Source organism: Bombus impatiens, unplaced genomic scaffold (assembly GCF_000188095.3).
Source record: "Bombus impatiens unplaced genomic scaffold, BIMP_2.2 scf_1275, whole genome shotgun sequence".
Lineage (NCBI taxonomy): Eukaryota > Metazoa > Arthropoda > Insecta > Hymenoptera > Apidae > Bombus > Bombus impatiens.
In genome coordinates, this window is record NT_177694.1 from 1,076,504 (window position 1) to 1,094,899 (window position 18,396).

General features: G+C 33.1%; 3 protein-coding genes across 5 annotated transcripts; 2 read left to right on the plus strand and 1 right to left on the minus strand.

The window, feature by feature from the left end:
• Positions 1 to 8: 8 nt before the first annotated feature.
• LOC100746074 (mediator of RNA polymerase II transcription subunit 25) lies at positions 9 to 4,709 on the minus strand. 3 transcript variants are annotated; one of them, XM_012392078.3, is made up of 15 exons: positions 4,565 to 4,709; positions 3,833 to 3,966; positions 3,699 to 3,744; positions 3,482 to 3,609; positions 3,180 to 3,399; positions 2,514 to 3,105; positions 2,113 to 2,429; positions 1,809 to 1,993; positions 1,583 to 1,745; positions 1,318 to 1,503; positions 1,050 to 1,244; positions 689 to 874; positions 534 to 593; positions 331 to 444; positions 9 to 234 (listed from the first exon to the last, which is right to left on the minus strand). In XM_012392078.3, the coding sequence occupies exons 1-15, from the start codon at positions 4,565 to 4,567 to the stop codon at positions 94 to 96; spliced, it is 2,670 nt and encodes an 889-aa protein (XP_012247501.1). In that variant the 5' UTR covers positions 4,568 to 4,709; the 3' UTR covers positions 9 to 93. The 3 variants fall into 3 exon arrangements, with proteins under 3 accessions (XP_012247501.1, XP_012247502.1, XP_012247503.1); XM_012392079.3 differs by lacking the exon at positions 4,565 to 4,709 and adding an exon at positions 4,248 to 4,558; XM_012392080.3 differs by lacking the exon at positions 534 to 593.
• Positions 4,710 to 4,865: 156 nt separating this feature from the next.
• LOC100749616 (protein aurora borealis) lies at positions 4,866 to 8,060 on the plus strand. Its single transcript, XM_003493637.4, has 7 exons — positions 4,866 to 5,149; positions 5,303 to 5,588; positions 5,708 to 5,996; positions 6,060 to 6,145; positions 6,226 to 6,426; positions 6,521 to 6,734; positions 6,842 to 8,060. Exons 2-7 carry the CDS (start codon positions 5,313 to 5,315, stop codon positions 7,348 to 7,350), a joined length of 1,575 nt encoding a protein of 524 aa, XP_003493685.1. The 5' UTR covers positions 4,866 to 5,149; positions 5,303 to 5,312; the 3' UTR covers positions 7,351 to 8,060.
• A 1,619-nt stretch (positions 8,061 to 9,679) lies between these two features.
• Positions 9,680 to 16,189, plus strand: LOC100749696 (CD109 antigen). Its single transcript, XM_003493722.4, has 6 exons — positions 9,680 to 9,929; positions 10,102 to 10,274; positions 10,474 to 14,506; positions 14,572 to 14,765; positions 14,841 to 15,121; positions 15,203 to 16,189. Exons 2-6 carry the CDS (start codon positions 10,105 to 10,107, stop codon positions 15,403 to 15,405), a joined length of 4,881 nt encoding a protein of 1,626 aa, XP_003493770.1. The 5' UTR covers positions 9,680 to 9,929; positions 10,102 to 10,104; the 3' UTR covers positions 15,406 to 16,189.
• Positions 16,190 to 18,396: the final 2,207 nt, after the last annotated feature.

Here is an 18,396-nt window from a genome sequence, read left to right on the forward strand (position 1 = left end):
CATTAAAATGCTCTTGTATTCTTCGATGTGTAATTTATTCTAATCAAATATTTACAGTAGAATTTCCATAAAAAAAATATTTATTTAAATTATCTATCCAAGGAAATCATAATTAGAGACGTCCTCGAATTGCTGATTTTGTGGATTACCAGGAGCCATAGCTCTTGTCGCCATTTGCCCTCTAGGAACCATTTGTTGCTGTAATCCAAGTACCTGTCTATATGGCGGTTGTGGCTACAAAATCCAAATTATTTTTAATTGCAGATATAATTTAACTCTGATATACAATTACCAATTCATAATTATGATAATGAACATGATAATCCATACTTGTTGCAATAAATGCCTAAGACCTATATTCGGGACAGGCCTCATCAACCTTGGAGCATTTGCTTGCTGATTCGTCATAGCGGCAGGATTTAGTGCTCTTTGGGCTTGTTGAGCCTGTAACAAATTTTATTCGTTTATTTCGTTTCCCTATTTGCGCGAAGCTATACAACAGAATGTATGATAACTTCTAAAAAACAGTTCACCTCCAACTGTTGTTTATATTGCATTTCCTGTTGCTGTGCTACTTCTAGATTCTGTTGAATCTATAAAGTTAATTATATTATATGAATTCTGTGAAATTTATTTTAATATGTGTTTTGTTTTTTTCCGTATTTTGTTGTTATATTTATTGGCTTACATTTACTTCCAGTTGTGACTTATATTGCGCCTCCTGTTGCTGCGCAGCTTCTAACGTTTGCCGTAGTTGTTGAATTTTTAATAAATTTTGTTGCCTAGCTATTTCTATGTCATCAAATGGTGGTCTTTGTTGTCCTATCATCGTACCAGAAGCTGGGGCCACTTGGGGACCAGTAATACCACCACTCTATCAGCGTATCAATAAAACGAATGGTTTATTTTCATTTTGATATCTGTGTATATCTATATAGATAGCATTTGTTTCTAACTCATAATTCTTTAAATATATTATCTATGTATAAAGCTAATTATATATGTTTTAAATCCATTTTACTTCATTGTATACATGTGGTAAACCTTACCTGCATGTTTATTTGATTCTGAGGGCCAGCAGATGAAGTTAATGTTTGTTGTGGAGCATTTGTAGAAACTACGTTCTGAGTTATTTGGCCTCCTCCCATAGCTATAGTATTTGTTTGTGACATAAGTATACCTCCTTGAGAAGTACCTGTAGTAGGCATTGTGCCAGCTATTGCGTTTCCTTGAGCAGCTCCAGCCTGATATAGTAATTATATTTGTAAATATATCAAGAAACATTTAATATACCTTAGAGTATAAATTTTTACTTACTTGTCCTTGTCTCATAGAAGCATGCGATGTTTTTTGTTGCTGAATCACTTTTCGAAGACGATCTACGAAACCTGTTTGATCATTTGGAATAAATCCCAAATAGGTTCTTCTTTCAGCCGTGTAGAGGAGGATAAGTACTTTTATATCACAAGCTGCTTGCAAGAATGTGAAATGAACACAACCTGCCTGAAATATTTTTTTATCAGTAATTAAAGATATTTTTTTCATTTTATTGTACTGAAAACATATAGTGTAATATACTAACAAATCCCGAATTCATAACTTTTGTTAACGATTCTAACGCTTCGCAAGGTGTAGGATGAAACAAAACGGACTTGGAATTTTTCAAATATGTTCCACCAATATTTCCTATTAACTGCTTGGGCATCAACTGCATAATTAATTTCTGAGGCCACGTATCAGCTTTCCTATAATATATTAATGTATTGATTTATAACAATTTATGATTATTAACATCCACAAAAACTTACAATTCTGGATCTCCATCTTTGGAATTTGCGGAAACTTGACATGGAAGATGCCTAGTTTGTTTTGGTGCATCTGGAGTTGTTTTAGCTTTTTCAACCCATTCAATAATACCTTGCCATATCGTTTGTCTCTCACGTGGTGTACTAATTTGTGGTCCTGGTCCTACTGTACCACCTGTTACATTACCCTTTAAAACAGTTATATTAATGTGATTCATATCTTTTCCTTTCGTTTCAAAATCAACATTCGAACATTACAACATTAAAACAGTCTCTCCTTATAAATAATTTAAGCAACTTAAGATACCTGTGTCTGAGAGTGCGTTACTTGCTGTTGTTGAGTAACCGACGATACAGGTGCCTGTGTCTGCGAAGCTGTAACTGTTTGTGGTACTTGAGTTGGCATAGATTGGCTCACGCAGGATACTGTGAGTTGCGGTCCTGCTTGTCCATGCGTTGGTTGAGCTGTTATTGGCATTTGAGCTTGTTGCTGGACATTTTGCTGTTGTTGTTGTAATTGCATTGTTAATCTTAGCTGTTGTTGAGTTAATTGCTGCTGCTGCTGTTGTTGTTGCTGCTGCTGTTGCTGTTGTGCATTTGCAGCCATAACATTGCTATTTGTCACTAAAGATATAAAATATACATTAACACATTAACTTTTGAAACAAGGATAAGTAATAAAACTTTACAAAGTACTATCACTTTTACCATCCATTCTTTGTCCAAATGGAGTTACATTGAGCCCAATTGAAGGAGGTGGTTGATTTAATTGCGCTATTAAAGCACTACTTTGCGTATTTGTTGGACCTGTTGCCCCTGGTGTCACGAAAGGTCTCCATCTAGGGTGACCTGCTCTTGTTACATTAGGATGATAAGTTGGCGGAGCGGATATTGGGGGATTATAAGGAGGTCGACCAGCGTTCATCGCAGCAGCCATTGGTACTACTGTTTGATGAACTGAAGCGATATTTTGAGGAGTTTGACCTCTAAATGGAGGACCTTGAGGTTGAGTTGGTTGTGCAATATTCTGTTGCACTTGATTTGTATTTGGACTGTCATTACTCTGCAATGGGCTCAATGGAATCTGTGCAGCAGTACCTGGTGTAGTATGAACAGCTCCACCAATTGTTGGACTGACAGGTCTTTCTTTTAAATTATAATTACGTAAGAGGACCAAATGTCGTGGATCTTTAGCGTAATTTTTGGTTTGTGACGATTGTAAATCTCCTCCCGCTTTTTCAAATAATTTAAATAAGGCAGGTATTTTTCTAGGTGATAATATGGAAAGATTAATATTCCTCTGAAAGAAAAAAAATGATTTTTTTATATAGGCTTAAATGACGACTTCTATTCACACAATTAATTGCAATATACTTCTTGATAGAGTGAAGCCAACTGTTCTATAGTGTGTCCGGCAAATTTATATGATTCTTGTATGACTGTTTGATATGGAGGAGAATTGCAAATCAAAATACAATGCTTCTGCGATGCTGTATTTGGTTCACGTCTTAATTGTAGATCTTCAAAACATTGAAGTCCAGTTGCAAGTCCTTCTCCAATATTGGCAAAACATTCCCCCTTCCCTCCAACCATTCTATTCAAACAAGAATATCAGCAATGTTCATTAATAAGATTAAAAGTTCATTAATTAAAAATCTGATACATTTTTTACATACTCTAGTTTTTCTAATACAAGGAGTAATTTATGAGGATTTGCATATGGTCCAAAAGTCTCTGTACATGGTGCTGGTAAACAATCAGCAGCATGATATACTACTATTCCATATAACGTTGTACTATTTTGCTAAAAAATGATTTTTATTATTAAATATAAGAACAAAGAAATTAAAAAGGTAAGAAATATTATAAAAATGGTTAATATCATTATTTTACCTCAGAAACATATTCTCTATCTTCAATACCACCTTGACTGAAATACCTATATAATATAATGTCTTAAATTAATAAGCATCTATAAACAAAATAAAAAATACTCAATATGATCTAATATAGAAAACATAACTTACTCAAGTGTAGGAGTAAGATAATTTGTTTTCAAATCATTAAGATAAGCTCCATTAACAGCTGTTCCTTCAATCACAAATATTACATCAGCTTGTATGCCATGTTCTGTAGGGCCAGCAACCATTTTTACTCCACTCTTTAAAATATCAGAAAAAGTATATACAAAAGAATATAATAAGTGATATATTATTTTTAACTTAAAAATAATGCATAAATTATAACTACTTCAAATATCACATTAGAAATAAATAATATGTTTATAATAAAATTTTTATCTTTGATACGTTTAAAATAGTAAAATTTATTTCACAATAATTATGTATTGAGACCTTTTTAATACAAATCTTTATCTAATATTCTACTTCTACTAATTGCAAATTACATTAATAGCATTATAGCATGTAGTGTGAGACTTACAACAAGTTTACCAGATAAATATTGACATCAACGATTATATCACTTCACATTCATTACTAATATTTGCTAATATTAAAATCAGGATTTTTTCAATATTGTAGTTGATCATTTGTCAAACAATCAACAAAGTCTGTAGTTCTATAGGTTACGTTTGTTTATTATGTATAATTTTTTCAAGTACTAATTAATTTCATTACATGTATCACAAATACAATACGAAATAAAATATGTTAACATATTATTATTACATTAATATTACTATTATTATTATTATTAAATGATTTGTACAGAACATTTAAACATGAAATAGAACAAACCATTGTAATTTCTTTAAGATGATGGTTCCCAAATTTATTTCACTAGTTTGGTGATAAATATTCTAGGGATTTAACACAAATTAAAACACTTTAATTAAATACAATAAAAAATCTTCAAATTTGTATATATACGTATTTCACGAAGGTGATTTAACACAATGCAGACTAACAGAATTCCTACAACGATGTCAAGAATAATCTGACTTATGAATGTAACCTATTTCCCCTAGATTGGGGTTAGGTAGGGATTACGTGTCTTCAGATAAGTCCATGGACAGAGCATAGTAATTTAATTGAAATTATCAAACTATTCTTGGTATTCAACGTTTATACTTCGGTTATCTTCTAGTATATACTTACATTATCCATGACTGTTGATTATGTTCGTTTTAAAATAATTCAAACTGTATACAAGTTTACGAATTATGGTAATATTATTATAATGTAAAAATCGGAATACGTAAATTAAATCTAATATTTCGACAAGAGAAGTCTATAAAATATTTGTACCATTTGTACGTTCTTGTAGTCAGAAATTAGAAAAACGAGCTTGAAAAAGACGTTAAAAAATAGAGACTAATATAAGTAAGTTTATTAAATAATTTCTAAATGTCTTTTATAAATAAAAATATTGTTTCCATATTATACGCATTATAAAAAAAAACATGTTTCGTAACAATAATTTCATAATAGTGATAAATAATTTAAGTACAAATTGAATTTAATGGATAATTATAGGTATATTGGAATGGAGCATCTAAAGTGGACAACACCAATTAAGAATGGAAACGAATGTGAAAATTTGTCAACCAAGAGTCCTGTGATTTATAAAACTCCTGTAAAGCAGTATAATACAAGTTCAAAGCATACAACATATCGAAGTAATACAAATTCCTTTAATGTGCTTCCAAATCACATTACACCCCCTTCAGGTTTAACAAAATTTATAGTAAGGAATCCATTTGAGACTGATTTAACTAATAGACTGCATTTATCTGTGATTAGTCCAACTGTGTTCAGTAAGGTAATTTTCTAAATTTTTTATTAAAACCAAAGATTTAGTTTCTTTGTAAAATGATTTAATAGAATCATTTTTTATATTATTTCCTAATGATTATGTGTAATTGTTAATAACATTCTTAGGTTTCAAATCCATCTCATCAATCACCAGACTTTGCATGGAGTGTGGATGAGTTGGCATTAATACAGCCAGCGAAAATAGAAGAATTTCCTATGCAACAAATACATTGTGTAGACCCAGAGATTGAAATAAAAGCTCAAGCAGCTATTGATCAATTTTTTAATAAAAATGAAATAATTCCAAGCCCATGGGAGATAAAGAAGAAAGAAAATAGAACAATAGTTAATGTAGATACTCATATAAAGGGTTCGAGTGAACTGAATTCAGAATCTTCCAAATTGAAAAAAGATGGTATTTATTATAATTAATCAAGGAATATTTTTCATAGTTTAATTTTGATTTTAATTGCTTTAGGATGGAGTCAAACAGTATTAACATTTCCATCTGAATTGCCAGCTCATGTTATGGAAATGTTAAAACCTTATCTTACATTCATTCAAGTAAATACAAAGCTAAAGTCATCATTTAAACTACTTAAATATTAAATCTCCGCCTTTAAACGTCTCTTATTTTGTTTTAGGAGCAAAATGTTGAGAGTGACGATGCAAATTTGAGTAACAACTCTTTAAGACGGAAGTTATTCTCTAATCTTGATGATTGTGTAGATAATGAAGAAGATTCTTCAATCTCTTTATCGTCGCCAGTAAAAATGGATGGATCTTTAGTATTATCTTCCAGTCCTCCACAAAGTGGAATGTTAATTCATGGTACATCATTGAAGGTAAATTACAGCTTTTTTAATTATCTTTATCTATCTTACACACATTACACATGTGAGTTTTGAAGCCAAAAATTATCAAATTCTTTCCTTCTAGTGCTCGCCAAATGAAAATTGTCATTACAACACGTCGCAAATAGACACAGGAAATTTATCGCATCCTAGTATATCTCCCATACACAGTACAGTAAATAACATGTCGTATGAAAGCGGGGAATCTCGATCTCGTTCGGTTGCTCGACTGAACTTCAGTATGGACATAGATCGATCTAATATGCAACATAAAGATCTATCAAACAATTACTCTTTAGGTAATTATTTCACCCACATCAATAATATTTAATATTTAATTATCCTTTACTAAAAGACTACTAAAATAATGTTATTGTTTATAATACTTACATGATATATCTTTTAGATGAATCTCTTAGCAAAACAAATGCAGACAAAAAGGCAGGTGATCTTTTAAATTTACAAAGCGAATCTGCGAGTGCTCAAGATGATACCCATACAGAAATAAAAGTCCTAGCAAAGAACTCAATTCACGTTGAGCATAATTGCGAAAACAAAACTACAGAATTTGATGTTAAATACAGTAATGCTACCAACACGTTTAAATTGTACAAGACGAGTACAAACGAAAGTTGTATGATCCAACAGACTAATGCGATGCTAGGTATTTCCGGACAGCAGAGCGTTTCGAATTCTATACAAGACACTGGTTATCAAACTTGCAGTATGAGCAATACAGCGAATGTTACTGATAGTTGTAGCACTACTCCGACTAAGCAAAAGGTTTACTGGGGAGATCGAATTTTAATGAGTGACGATGAACTTCGTCTACCCGAGTGGAGAGAGAACATGAAAAATATATTTAGTTCTACTCCATCACGATCAAATAGGGAAAGGGATACCCATATATTTTAGATAAATATCTTTTATATGGCAAAAATATATAATCCAAGAATATTTTTTATTTTTGATAATGAAATTAGAAAAAATAACCTGCTCAAATGCTTAGGAAAAATTTAAGACACAATTTTTCATATACAATCAAAGATAATATTATCATTTGTATTGCTCGTATTTAAAATCTTACTTTATTATGTCAATATGTTTTGTTTCTTAGTTAAAATTTATAATGTAAAAATTTTAATATACAATAATTAATATAATTTTTAATTTTTCATTACCTGGTATCATCTACAACATATTTTTTTACGCATGGATGCAAAAATGCATTTATGTATAATAATTCATGAAATGATAACAATATATTTCATTTCATGTATTATCATTGCAAGTATCAGAATTTGAGTGAAGTGGGTAGAAATTTAACACATGTTATATACATATTATACACACATGTATAATGTAATCATATCATATCATATAATATATACATGTTTTATACACGTGTTATATATTTTCCATATTAAAATACACAACAATCCATTCGAAATCAAGGAACCAATAGATAGAGAAGGATAAATATAAAGCATTGCATGAAAATAATTATGACAAATATCAGTTTGATGTAAAATATATTATCACCGATTATGTTTATAATGATTGTACTTAATAACTGAATGTGCTTGTGTTAATCATGGAAATATAACATAAAACGTGGCGAATTATCAATTTTTCAGTTCAATTGTTTTCATCATTTTTTAATCGAAACATTAACACACAAGCAAACATTTTAGTTGATTTTATGTAGAAAATTTTAAATAAATTCGAAACTATCCCGTTAATTAACTTTCGTGCTACTTCTTTCATGAAAATAAAATATTTTCCAAATTTAACATGAACGCGAATCTCAAAGCCTGCATTTCTGTAAAAGATAAGAAGCTATACATCCTAGAAGTCTTCATCGATTCTGTTACCTTGTACGCCGAGAAATTGCAGAAAATTTCGCCGAATGAATTAGGCGTCGATCTACAATTTATCGACATGCCATTGTTTCGAATCTTTCAAAGTAACTTCCTCTTGACCAAACCGGATAGACCGAAGGAAATAATTCGCGGGCAGGGAATGCATACTGTGAACTTCAACGTCGGTAAAGTATACCTGTTCACAAGGAATCCTGGCGAACTGGTTGAAAAAATGCGATCGAAACCATTGTTACTGGATGTATACAAAATCAGAGAGATCGTTATTTGCCCCGAGGAAGTATTAAAGGATCCATTAGGAAATTCAGTAATCCCAATACCAGGTTGCCTTTGTGACCACGTGATGATGCCAGACAACGACCTATTTCACTTACCAAAAGCATATGAGATAAAAAACACTTTTGGTCTCGTGGACGAGGAATACAAACCAACTGGTTACATAAGTATTTTCTTCAGAATGATATGTTTCGGGACATATACGATCAATCCATTTTCTATTGTTGAGAAGAAATTATTATTTAAGAATACGGGTTCGTTTAATGAATTTTTATGTACAAAAGTACCATATCCGGACGAGAGTGAAAGAAGAGCCGCAGAGACGGGCACGAAATTCTGTTTGCCTGAAAAAATATTCGAGGAAAGTGAATTGGATACTCCTCCGAGACCAGTAAATATAGCTGCTTTAGTATTAGTTTGTAAAGAATTATCACAAAGAGACGGATATCCTCTAAATATAATTCCCCCGAATTATCCGTTGAAAATACCGGATATATACGTTGAAGAAATTCCGTTTGATGCCGATAGAGCAAGACGGAGAGGGTTCAAAAAACTAGTCGAAGAAGAGCCTGATGTCTTCGTCAATACGAAATTTGCTGCAAAACATAGAGCGTGTATCAATATTGGATGCGCTGGTAATATTTGTTCTGGACAAAAATAGCAATCATTTTATTTAATAAAAATGAGGGGACTAAATTAACAAAATGTAACTAAAACTAGGTACATATTTTATAGAAAAAAATGTAGAAAGAAAATAAATATTGTAAAAGGATTGATGAAAAATTTTTTAGTATTATTATTATATATTTTGTTAATTATACAACAAATTTAAATAAATGATCAAAGGAGATTTTAATAATTTTTAGTGCTTTAAGGAATAAAATGCAACAAGATTATCGGATCACATAAGTTACAAATATATGGCCACATGGCCACAGTAAAGACAGAAAAATGTATTTTTCCCTGTTGATCCTCTCGGTATGCTTTGGAGCCCCTCCATTAGTATGGCGCCAATTCAACTGCCGCGCGTTGGTGACTTTGCTCCCCACTGTTCTATCCCCACTCTGTGGACTACCTCAGTTTCTAGACAGAGTAAGGGGTAAGGTATAAGTGAGTAACTTACTTTCTGTGCCGAGTGTTGAGTGTCGAGTGCCGAGTGCCCAACCAAATACATTCAGTGTTTGTGAGGTATATGTAATAGTATAAGTGACCACTCCTAATCATGAAATTTTTTCAAACACACGATAAGTTTAATATTTAAAAAGAAGGTTTTTGAAATTTTGCGTAGATGTGTGTCAGTGACGATTGGATTTGATTAGAAAAAATTATTCATCCAAGGTAAATTAAAATGAAATACCAGTTATCTTAAATGTGTATTTTGGGCGTTGACCGCTAGTTTTAATCATGATACATAACACAACATTTTCTTTCTTAGCTCCGTTTTTTTCATGAAGTAAACTGTATCAATTGTTGTAAATTGTCATATATCGTTAATTGTCGTATATTGTAGAAAATGTGGATCTGGATTTTAATATTAACCTTCGCTTACGGGAATAGTCAGTTCTCGCAAGAATCGACTGAATCGACGCGCTCTCCTTGGAATCGATTCGATGATAGAGATCAGGCTGGATTTGGATTACGAGGTTCTGGAAATCCAACTGACAGTATTATAATAAAAGAGGCGTAAGTTTTACATATAATAATTAGGCAATAAAATATATATGATTGGAGATAAACAATATGCATGTGGTGTATCATAAATGATATTTTTAATATCAATAATGTTCAATATAATTCAAAGTATAAAAATTGGATATATAAGAGCAAAATGAATCAGAAATGTAACAACAAAATAACAATTCTGAAACTTTTTTTTTGGCAGTACCTACTTTGTGGTCGCGTCTCGAATGGTTAGACCAGGACAGATCTACCGTGTAGATGTAAATGTCTTATATAGCCCAATTCCAATCATAGTACGTTCGTCCATTCAAAGAAATGGAGTGGAGGTAGCTGCAGATTTTCAAGAAGTAAAGGAAGGCATACCAGAAACTCTAATGATGGGATTGCCATCTACGTCTGTTAATGGGGAATACAGATTGAGAGTAGAAGGAACATATAATAGTCTAACTGGTGGCCAAGCATTTTTAAATGAGACCAAACTTACATTTTCACAAAGATCAATGACTATATTTATTCAATTGGACAAACCTGTATATATGCAAGGAGAAACTGTGCGATTTAGAACTATACCCATAGATACAGAACTCAAAGCATTTAATAATCCTATAGATGTGTACATGTTAGATCCATATAGGAGAGTAATGAGAAGATGGTTAAGCAGACAGAGCAATTTGGGAACAGTATCTTTATCATACCAGCTTTCTGATCAACCAGTTTTTGGAGAATGGATTATACAAGTGATAGCACAAAGCCAGGTAGAAGAGAAAACTTTCCTAGTTGAGGAATACTATCAAACACGTTTCGAAGTTAATGTAACAATGCCTGCATTCTTTTTTGATAATGATCAATATATAAATGGTATAGTCCAAGCAAATTATACTAGTGGTGCACCAGTGAGGGGAAACTTAACTCTAAAAGCACGCATTAGATCACTAGATAGAGCATATACAGAATCTGATTCTGAATCTGCAGAAAGATATTTTTATTTTGATGAGTATTATCCTGCGTGGTTGAAAGTTTCAAATTATTTGAATAATAAGGTTCCTGTATTGAGATTTTTTAATGGAACTTATCACTTCCGATATCCAATGTCAGAATTGCTAAGTTTTGTACCTACTGCGAGCGGAGTGGAGATCACTGTGACTGCAACGGTCGGTGAAAGATTTCTAGACGAAATAATTACAGGTTACTCCACAGCCCGAATATATAACTCTACCTCAAAAGTTCGATTTTTGGGCGGATCACCGCAAGTTTTTAAGCCAGCAATGCCATTTACCTTGAATTTAGTGGCGTCGTTTCATGATAATTCAGTATTGAGACCAACGCAATTAAAAGGGGCTGTAATGGAAATTCGCGCGGATATCGAAATGAGAACAGGTGGTCATAGAACGCTAGAAACTCAATATCTAAAACATTCGGCAGACAATGAAGGTATTTGGTCTACCAGAATCGATTTAAGAAAACAACTTGGACTTGACTATAATTCGAATCAAGCACAACAAATTCTCAATGATATCTCTTCTATGAAAGTGTTTGCTTATCTTACCGATGGAGAAGGCTACAGAACGCAAGCTGAATTATTGTTATTGGCTCACGAATCGCCGAATCAACAGCACATAAAAATCTCAACGTCCACAGAAAAACCTAAAGTTGGAGAATACATGATATTCCATGTTCAAACTAATTTCTATATTGATACTTTCAACTATCTCATTATGGCAAAAGGTACAATACTTTTAACTGGACAAGACAATATGCAACATAACATAAAAACGATCGCCGTTCCTTTAAGTGCGGAAATGGCTCCCGTTGCAACTGCAGTCGTATATCATGTTGGGCAATATGGCAATGTAGTAGCAGACTCTTTAACCTTCTCTGTAAATGGCATTTCACGCAATAATTTCACTGTATTCATCAACAATAAAAAATCTAGAACGGGTGAGAATGTCGAAGTAGCCATTTACGGAGAACCAGGAGCGTACGTCGCTCTTTCAGGTATAGATAGATCTTTCTTCACGATGCAAGCAGGAAATGAATTGACTTACGCCAATGTTATATCAAAAATGGCACATTTCGACGAAGAGACGAATGGAACTCATGCCCACACTTGGTTGTACCATGAAGGTGATCCGGATGAAGTTGTTTACTTCCCATCTTCAACCTTTGGTATAGATGTCAATAGAACGTTCGAATACGTTGGATTAGTAGCCTTCACAGACGCCATTATTTACCGAAGACCTGATAACTGTAACACAACTCAAGGATATGGGGAATGCCTCTCTGGAAGATGTTATAGACTAGACAAAAAATGCGATGGTGTATACGATTGCGATGATGGCACTGATGAAGTAGGCTGCGAGCGCAGAAATGTCACAGACATTGTACAGTTTAGAAAGTGGCGGTTTAACAGGTTACAGAGACAATACGAAAACGTATGGTTATGGAAAGATATCAATATTGGTCCTCATGGTAGATACATTTTCAATATAGACGTTCCAAGGAGACCAGTTCTGTGGATGGTTACAGCGTTCGGTATGTCTCCAAATATGGGCTTTGGAATGCTGCCAAAAGCCATTGCATATATGGGTATCTTGCCATTCTATATTAATGTGGAAATGCCTACTCATAGTAAACAAGGAGAACAAATTGGTATCCGCGTCTCCGTTTTCAATTACCTACGCAATAATATAGAAGCTGTAGTAGTTTTAACTGGTTCCAAGGATTATAAATTCGTTCACGTTGAAGATAATGGTATTGTACAATCATACAAGCCTCGTACATCTTTTGGTGAACACCAGTTCTTTATTTGGATCCCTGCTCAAGATGCTTCTATTGTTTATCTACCTATTGTACCGATAAGGCTTGGAGATATCAAAGTACACATCTATGCCACTACCGTAATCGGAAGGGATTCGGTTACGCGTACCTTGCACGTAGAAGCTGATGGCCTTCCTCAGCACAGACATCAATCTATCCTGCTCGATCTTAGTAATCGTGCATATGTGTTCCAATACATGCACGTGAACATTACAGAAACACCTATCATACCCTACGACGAAAATCGTTACTACGTATTTGGATCAAACAAGGCTGTGATAAGTTTGGTCGGAGATGTCGTTGGACCAATTTTTCCGACGATGCCTGTTAACGCCACAAGTCTCATGAATCTCCCTATGGATTGTGCGGAACAAAATATGTTCAGTTTCGCTGCTAATTTATACACGACAATGTATATGCGTTTACTTAATCAACGTAATAGAACGCAAGAGAAACAAAGTTTCTATTACATGAATATTGGCTATCAGAGGCAACTTTCGTTTATGAATCCCGATGGATCGTTCAGCTTATTCCGTAGCGATTGGAACCAATCGTCACCAAGCGTTTGGTTGACAGCATATTGTGCTCGTGTTTTACAAGAAGCACGCTTCTACGAGTGGGAAAATTATCTTTACATTGACCCTGAAGTAATAGCACAGGCTGTGTCTTGGTTATTGAAATATCAAACACCTGAAGGATCGTTCTATGAAGTTACATGGATGCCTGATCGCAAGATGAACAGCTCTCTAAATTACGACGATGATATAATAACACATAGAAATATCAGTCTTACAGCTCACGTTCTAATCACATTACAAAGTGTGAAAGATTTGCCCGAGGGTCTAGGAACTCAAGTTGCTGTAAGTGCTGCTGGTGCAATCAAGTGGTTGGAGAGAAATTTGAAATTATTAGAAGTACGAGGGAAGCCTTACGAGATAGCGATAGTATCGTATGCTCTGCTATTGGCAAAAGCTTCTACTGCAGGACAAGCTTTTAATATTTTATCTAGACACGCCCGTAGAGAAGGAGGATTAACATATTGGGGCAGAGAATCAGTACCTCTTCCTCCTTACAAACTGGAAAATCAGAAACCATTCCTCCTTCCACGTTTACCATACATGTACGACTCAGAAAATATCGAAACCACTGCGTATGCTCTTTTGGTGCACGTTGCTCGACAAGAGATAATGTTAGAACCCATAGTAAAATGGTTGAATTCTCAGAGATTAACCGACGGTGGTTGGGCCTCGACACAAGACACTGCCTGGGCGATGAAAGCGTTAATGGATTATACGGTCAGATCGAGAATTCGAGATGTTAGTTCATTGGCTGTTACCGTAGAAGCCACAGCTCTTCCAGGACAGACTAAAACACTATTTGTCAATGACAATAATCTTGCAAGGCTTCAGACTATAGAGGTAGGTCCATATTTGAAAAATTAATATATTTCTTACTCTATTTAATTTCTATTTCATTATCGTAGATACCTGAAGCATGGGGAACAGTAAAAGTACAAGCAAAAGGTGCTGGATATGCAATTCTTCAAATGTCAGTACAATACAATGTGGATATCGCAAAATTCCAAACACAGCCGCCTGTTAAATCTTTCGACCTGGTAACGAGAGCAAATTTCCATGGCAGAAATCAGTCTCACATATCATATCTCAGTTGTCAGAGGTATAATATTGATATATAAATACTGTAATTTATTATTTCAGTCTTTACATAAAATTTACCAGCTCTTTTTCGCAGGTGGATAAATACGAACGAATCTTCTCGTTCTGGAATGGCAGTGTTGGATGTAGCTATTCCAACAGGTTATATAATCCAACAACAAACTTTGGATAGGTATATTCAATCGAAACAAGTAAGGAATCTTCAGAGAGCACGATTCCATGAAAAGAAAGTACTCTTTTATTTCGATTATTTGGACCAAGAAGAAACGTGCGTAAATTTCACGATAGAAAGATGGTTCCCGGTTGCAAATATGTCACGGTATCTTCCTATCAGAATTTACGACTATTATGCTCCAGGTAAATACACATAATTAAATAATATTAATGTTTTTACAAGAAGCAATCATTTTTTATTCGTTACTCATTATATTTTTTTAGAGCGTTTCAACGAAACTATATTTGATGCTCTACCGACTTATACGCTAAATATTTGCGAAGTTTGCGGTAGTTCCCAGTGTCCTTACTGTCCGATTTATAATACCGCCACGATGTTGGCCACACCAACAGGTTGTCTGCTTGCAATTTCTGTTCTCGTTGTTGTGACAAGATATTTTCGAACACAGGAGTTTAGTGTGGGTTAATTCTCATATATAACATATGACGATTTAACAGAAAAACGGAAAGAGAAAGGTGAATATTCTCGATTTTATATTTTACGTTATATTGTCATCTTTTCTCGACTTTTATTCTTATATCCGTCCTTAAGTCTGGTGCACAACTGGAACAGTACCTGAAAATACAGGTACACGGGAGTAAAAATAATTAATTTATAAGATGAAGTTCCAGTTATCCTTATTTGTAATTATACTTTCTCTTTTTTTTACTGTAACATTACATCAAGTTACTTATGAAAAAGAAACCGTCCATTTGTGATTTGTTAACATATGTCGGAAATTTATATTTAGCGTGGAAGTATAGAAATTTTAATAAAACACATATTTTTATACATTTTTTAACTTTACAATATTTGATATGTTATATAATTTAAAACATATCGTGTGTTTTTATTCACGTTGTTAATCGATGAATGTCAATTTATTCGAATGTTTTCAACATTCCATGTACAGGGTGCATCATGTAAAAATAGAACACCTGAATATTTTCCAGTTCTTGAAAGAAACGTCAATCAACAGACCTTTTAGTTTCATCATATTTTTCTCCTTGAACAGTATGTCTGTCCTTTCTGACATCTCTACCTTCAATATTAACAGAGATATTTAGGTGTTTTGTTTTACGCGACTCATTCTGTATAGTTTAACAATTTAAAACCGTAGTTAGAGCAATGTGTTCTAGGAGGCAAAGAATTTTTAAGTACAAATGAAACTTACAATTAGTCGAGATCGAATTTTTGTAAGTATGATACACCAAAAAAACATCTTTATACATGTTCTAGTAATAATGTCTAGTTAAATGGATATTAAAAATTCATGATTTCTTCTTATTCTAATCAATTTAAAAAATTCAGATTTTTAAATTTACCTCTTTACAATTTTATGCTTGAATTTCTCTCTCTCTTTTTCTCTCTCTCTCTCTCTCTCTCTCTCTCTCTTTCTTTCTCTCTCTCTCTCTCTCTCTTCTGACTAGATCTATTTAAAAAGTACGCTGCAACGTTTCTGTTCCACTTACATGTGAAGCTTCAATTGTGCTAGCATTAAGTTATTACTAGAGAAATCATAAGTATCGCTATTTCTATAAAGAGTTTTTATTTAAATTCTACAATTATAATTTGAAAATCGTGCTCATAAATTGTGCCTTCGCAATGCCCCTTGAACACTATCAATTTATGAATCAAAGATTTACATTCCGGTTAAGAAAAGTTGCTATTGGTTGGCAATTTGTAAATAGTAGGCTAGAGAAAAAGATCTATGAATACAGATGTCATTCTAACACATGCTCGTGTACTTTTTCACATGAAAGAAGAAATGTGAAAGTATGTAAGGCATTCGTTCAAATAAGGTATTTTGCCTCTGCAAAGAAACTTTATATTCTTTTGTATAGTTAATTGTCTGTTCGAACATCAAAGATCTATTTTTAGTAATATAGCACTTACAATAAGGTAATACAATAATTTGTAAGTCTTTTAAAAGGAAATGTTATATCGTTGATACTTTGAAAATGTGCGACCTAATTACTTAGTTAATAATTTATTCATGTACGAAGCATTAATCTAATACTCGTATTTGCTTTTTTTCATGTAATTAAGTAAAACAGTCGCTTCGATAAAATAAAAAGAACAAGTGGAGTTACTGAACGATGAAACGTCTTTAAAAGTATCGTCGCAAATTTTCAAATAATATGATGACGCATATAATGTTACTAATACCGTATATAAAAAGTCTGCTTTATAATAAAACACAATAAAATATTAATTAACTCGTTTTAACATGCGAGCGCATACAGCTATCGAATGTATTTTATCATGAAGTTCTCATATTAAATGAGGTTATAACTTTTTATTTAAGGATAACATATTATAATACATATTAAATTATTTGTAAATCAATTTTTTATGAAACTGGTTGCTCGAAAACATATAATCCGTCCGAAAGTATATTTATACAATAGCGAAAAGAAAATAGCACTTAACATGCGTTGAACGTATTTTTAAGTTTTATAATCTTTATACAAATAAAACTGTAAAAAGATATTTCACTCATCATCTTTTATTTTACAAAAGATCCTTCAATTATTGTTTACAAAATTTCAATGATCCCGAAATATATTGTTAAAGTTCATGCTTTTAATAATTTTGCACATGTAACAGCTCTGTTTTAATAACATACTTTCAATACTGTATTTTTTACTTCTGACGTCTGGAATAAATCTATGTTAGTTTTGGGTGGAAATTTGGATTTGGATTATTCGAAACAGCTGTAATTATTTTCGAAGCAATCTTTAATATAGCAACATAGTCAGTCTTACAATAATAAGCCAAAAATACAATCTATATATCGAGCTTCTGGAGAACGGGCGAAAAATGATTTCTGTTTTCCTTCGTGAAACGAATTGTAGGACCGAAAAGGATCGAAGAAAGGCCGCATCTCGCGGCAGAGAAGGAAAACACGTGACCATTTCGCCCGAACTCTTGAGACGAATTTTACAATTTTACATATAATTATATGATGTATCACGTTGCAAAACTGTAGGTCCTGTTTCTCCCACGATGCAGGTGTCGACAAACGAAAGAACGTTAAGGGAGAAAAGAATGTATATGGACCGCGTTCTCTTCGCCGCGGCAACGGAATGATATTTTGTTGGTCCTACTTTCGGTGAACCCTTCATTGAATCAATAGCTGAAAAATTGCAATCTAACAACGAGCGCAGAAATGTGTCATTATGCCGTTGAAATATTTTCCATCTGACCACTCTATCGGCAACTTCATTATTTATAAAACTGAAAATGAGGAAAAAATGTATATTTCATTAATAGACTGCGAACATTTATACTTTTACGAGAAATTTAAAAGAAATGCGAAAACGTACATAATGTAATATAAAAACATATAAAATATCTAATGTAAAGCATTAGTCGTAACATTTAATGGACGAAACAAATCTTCCCTTAAGTTAAG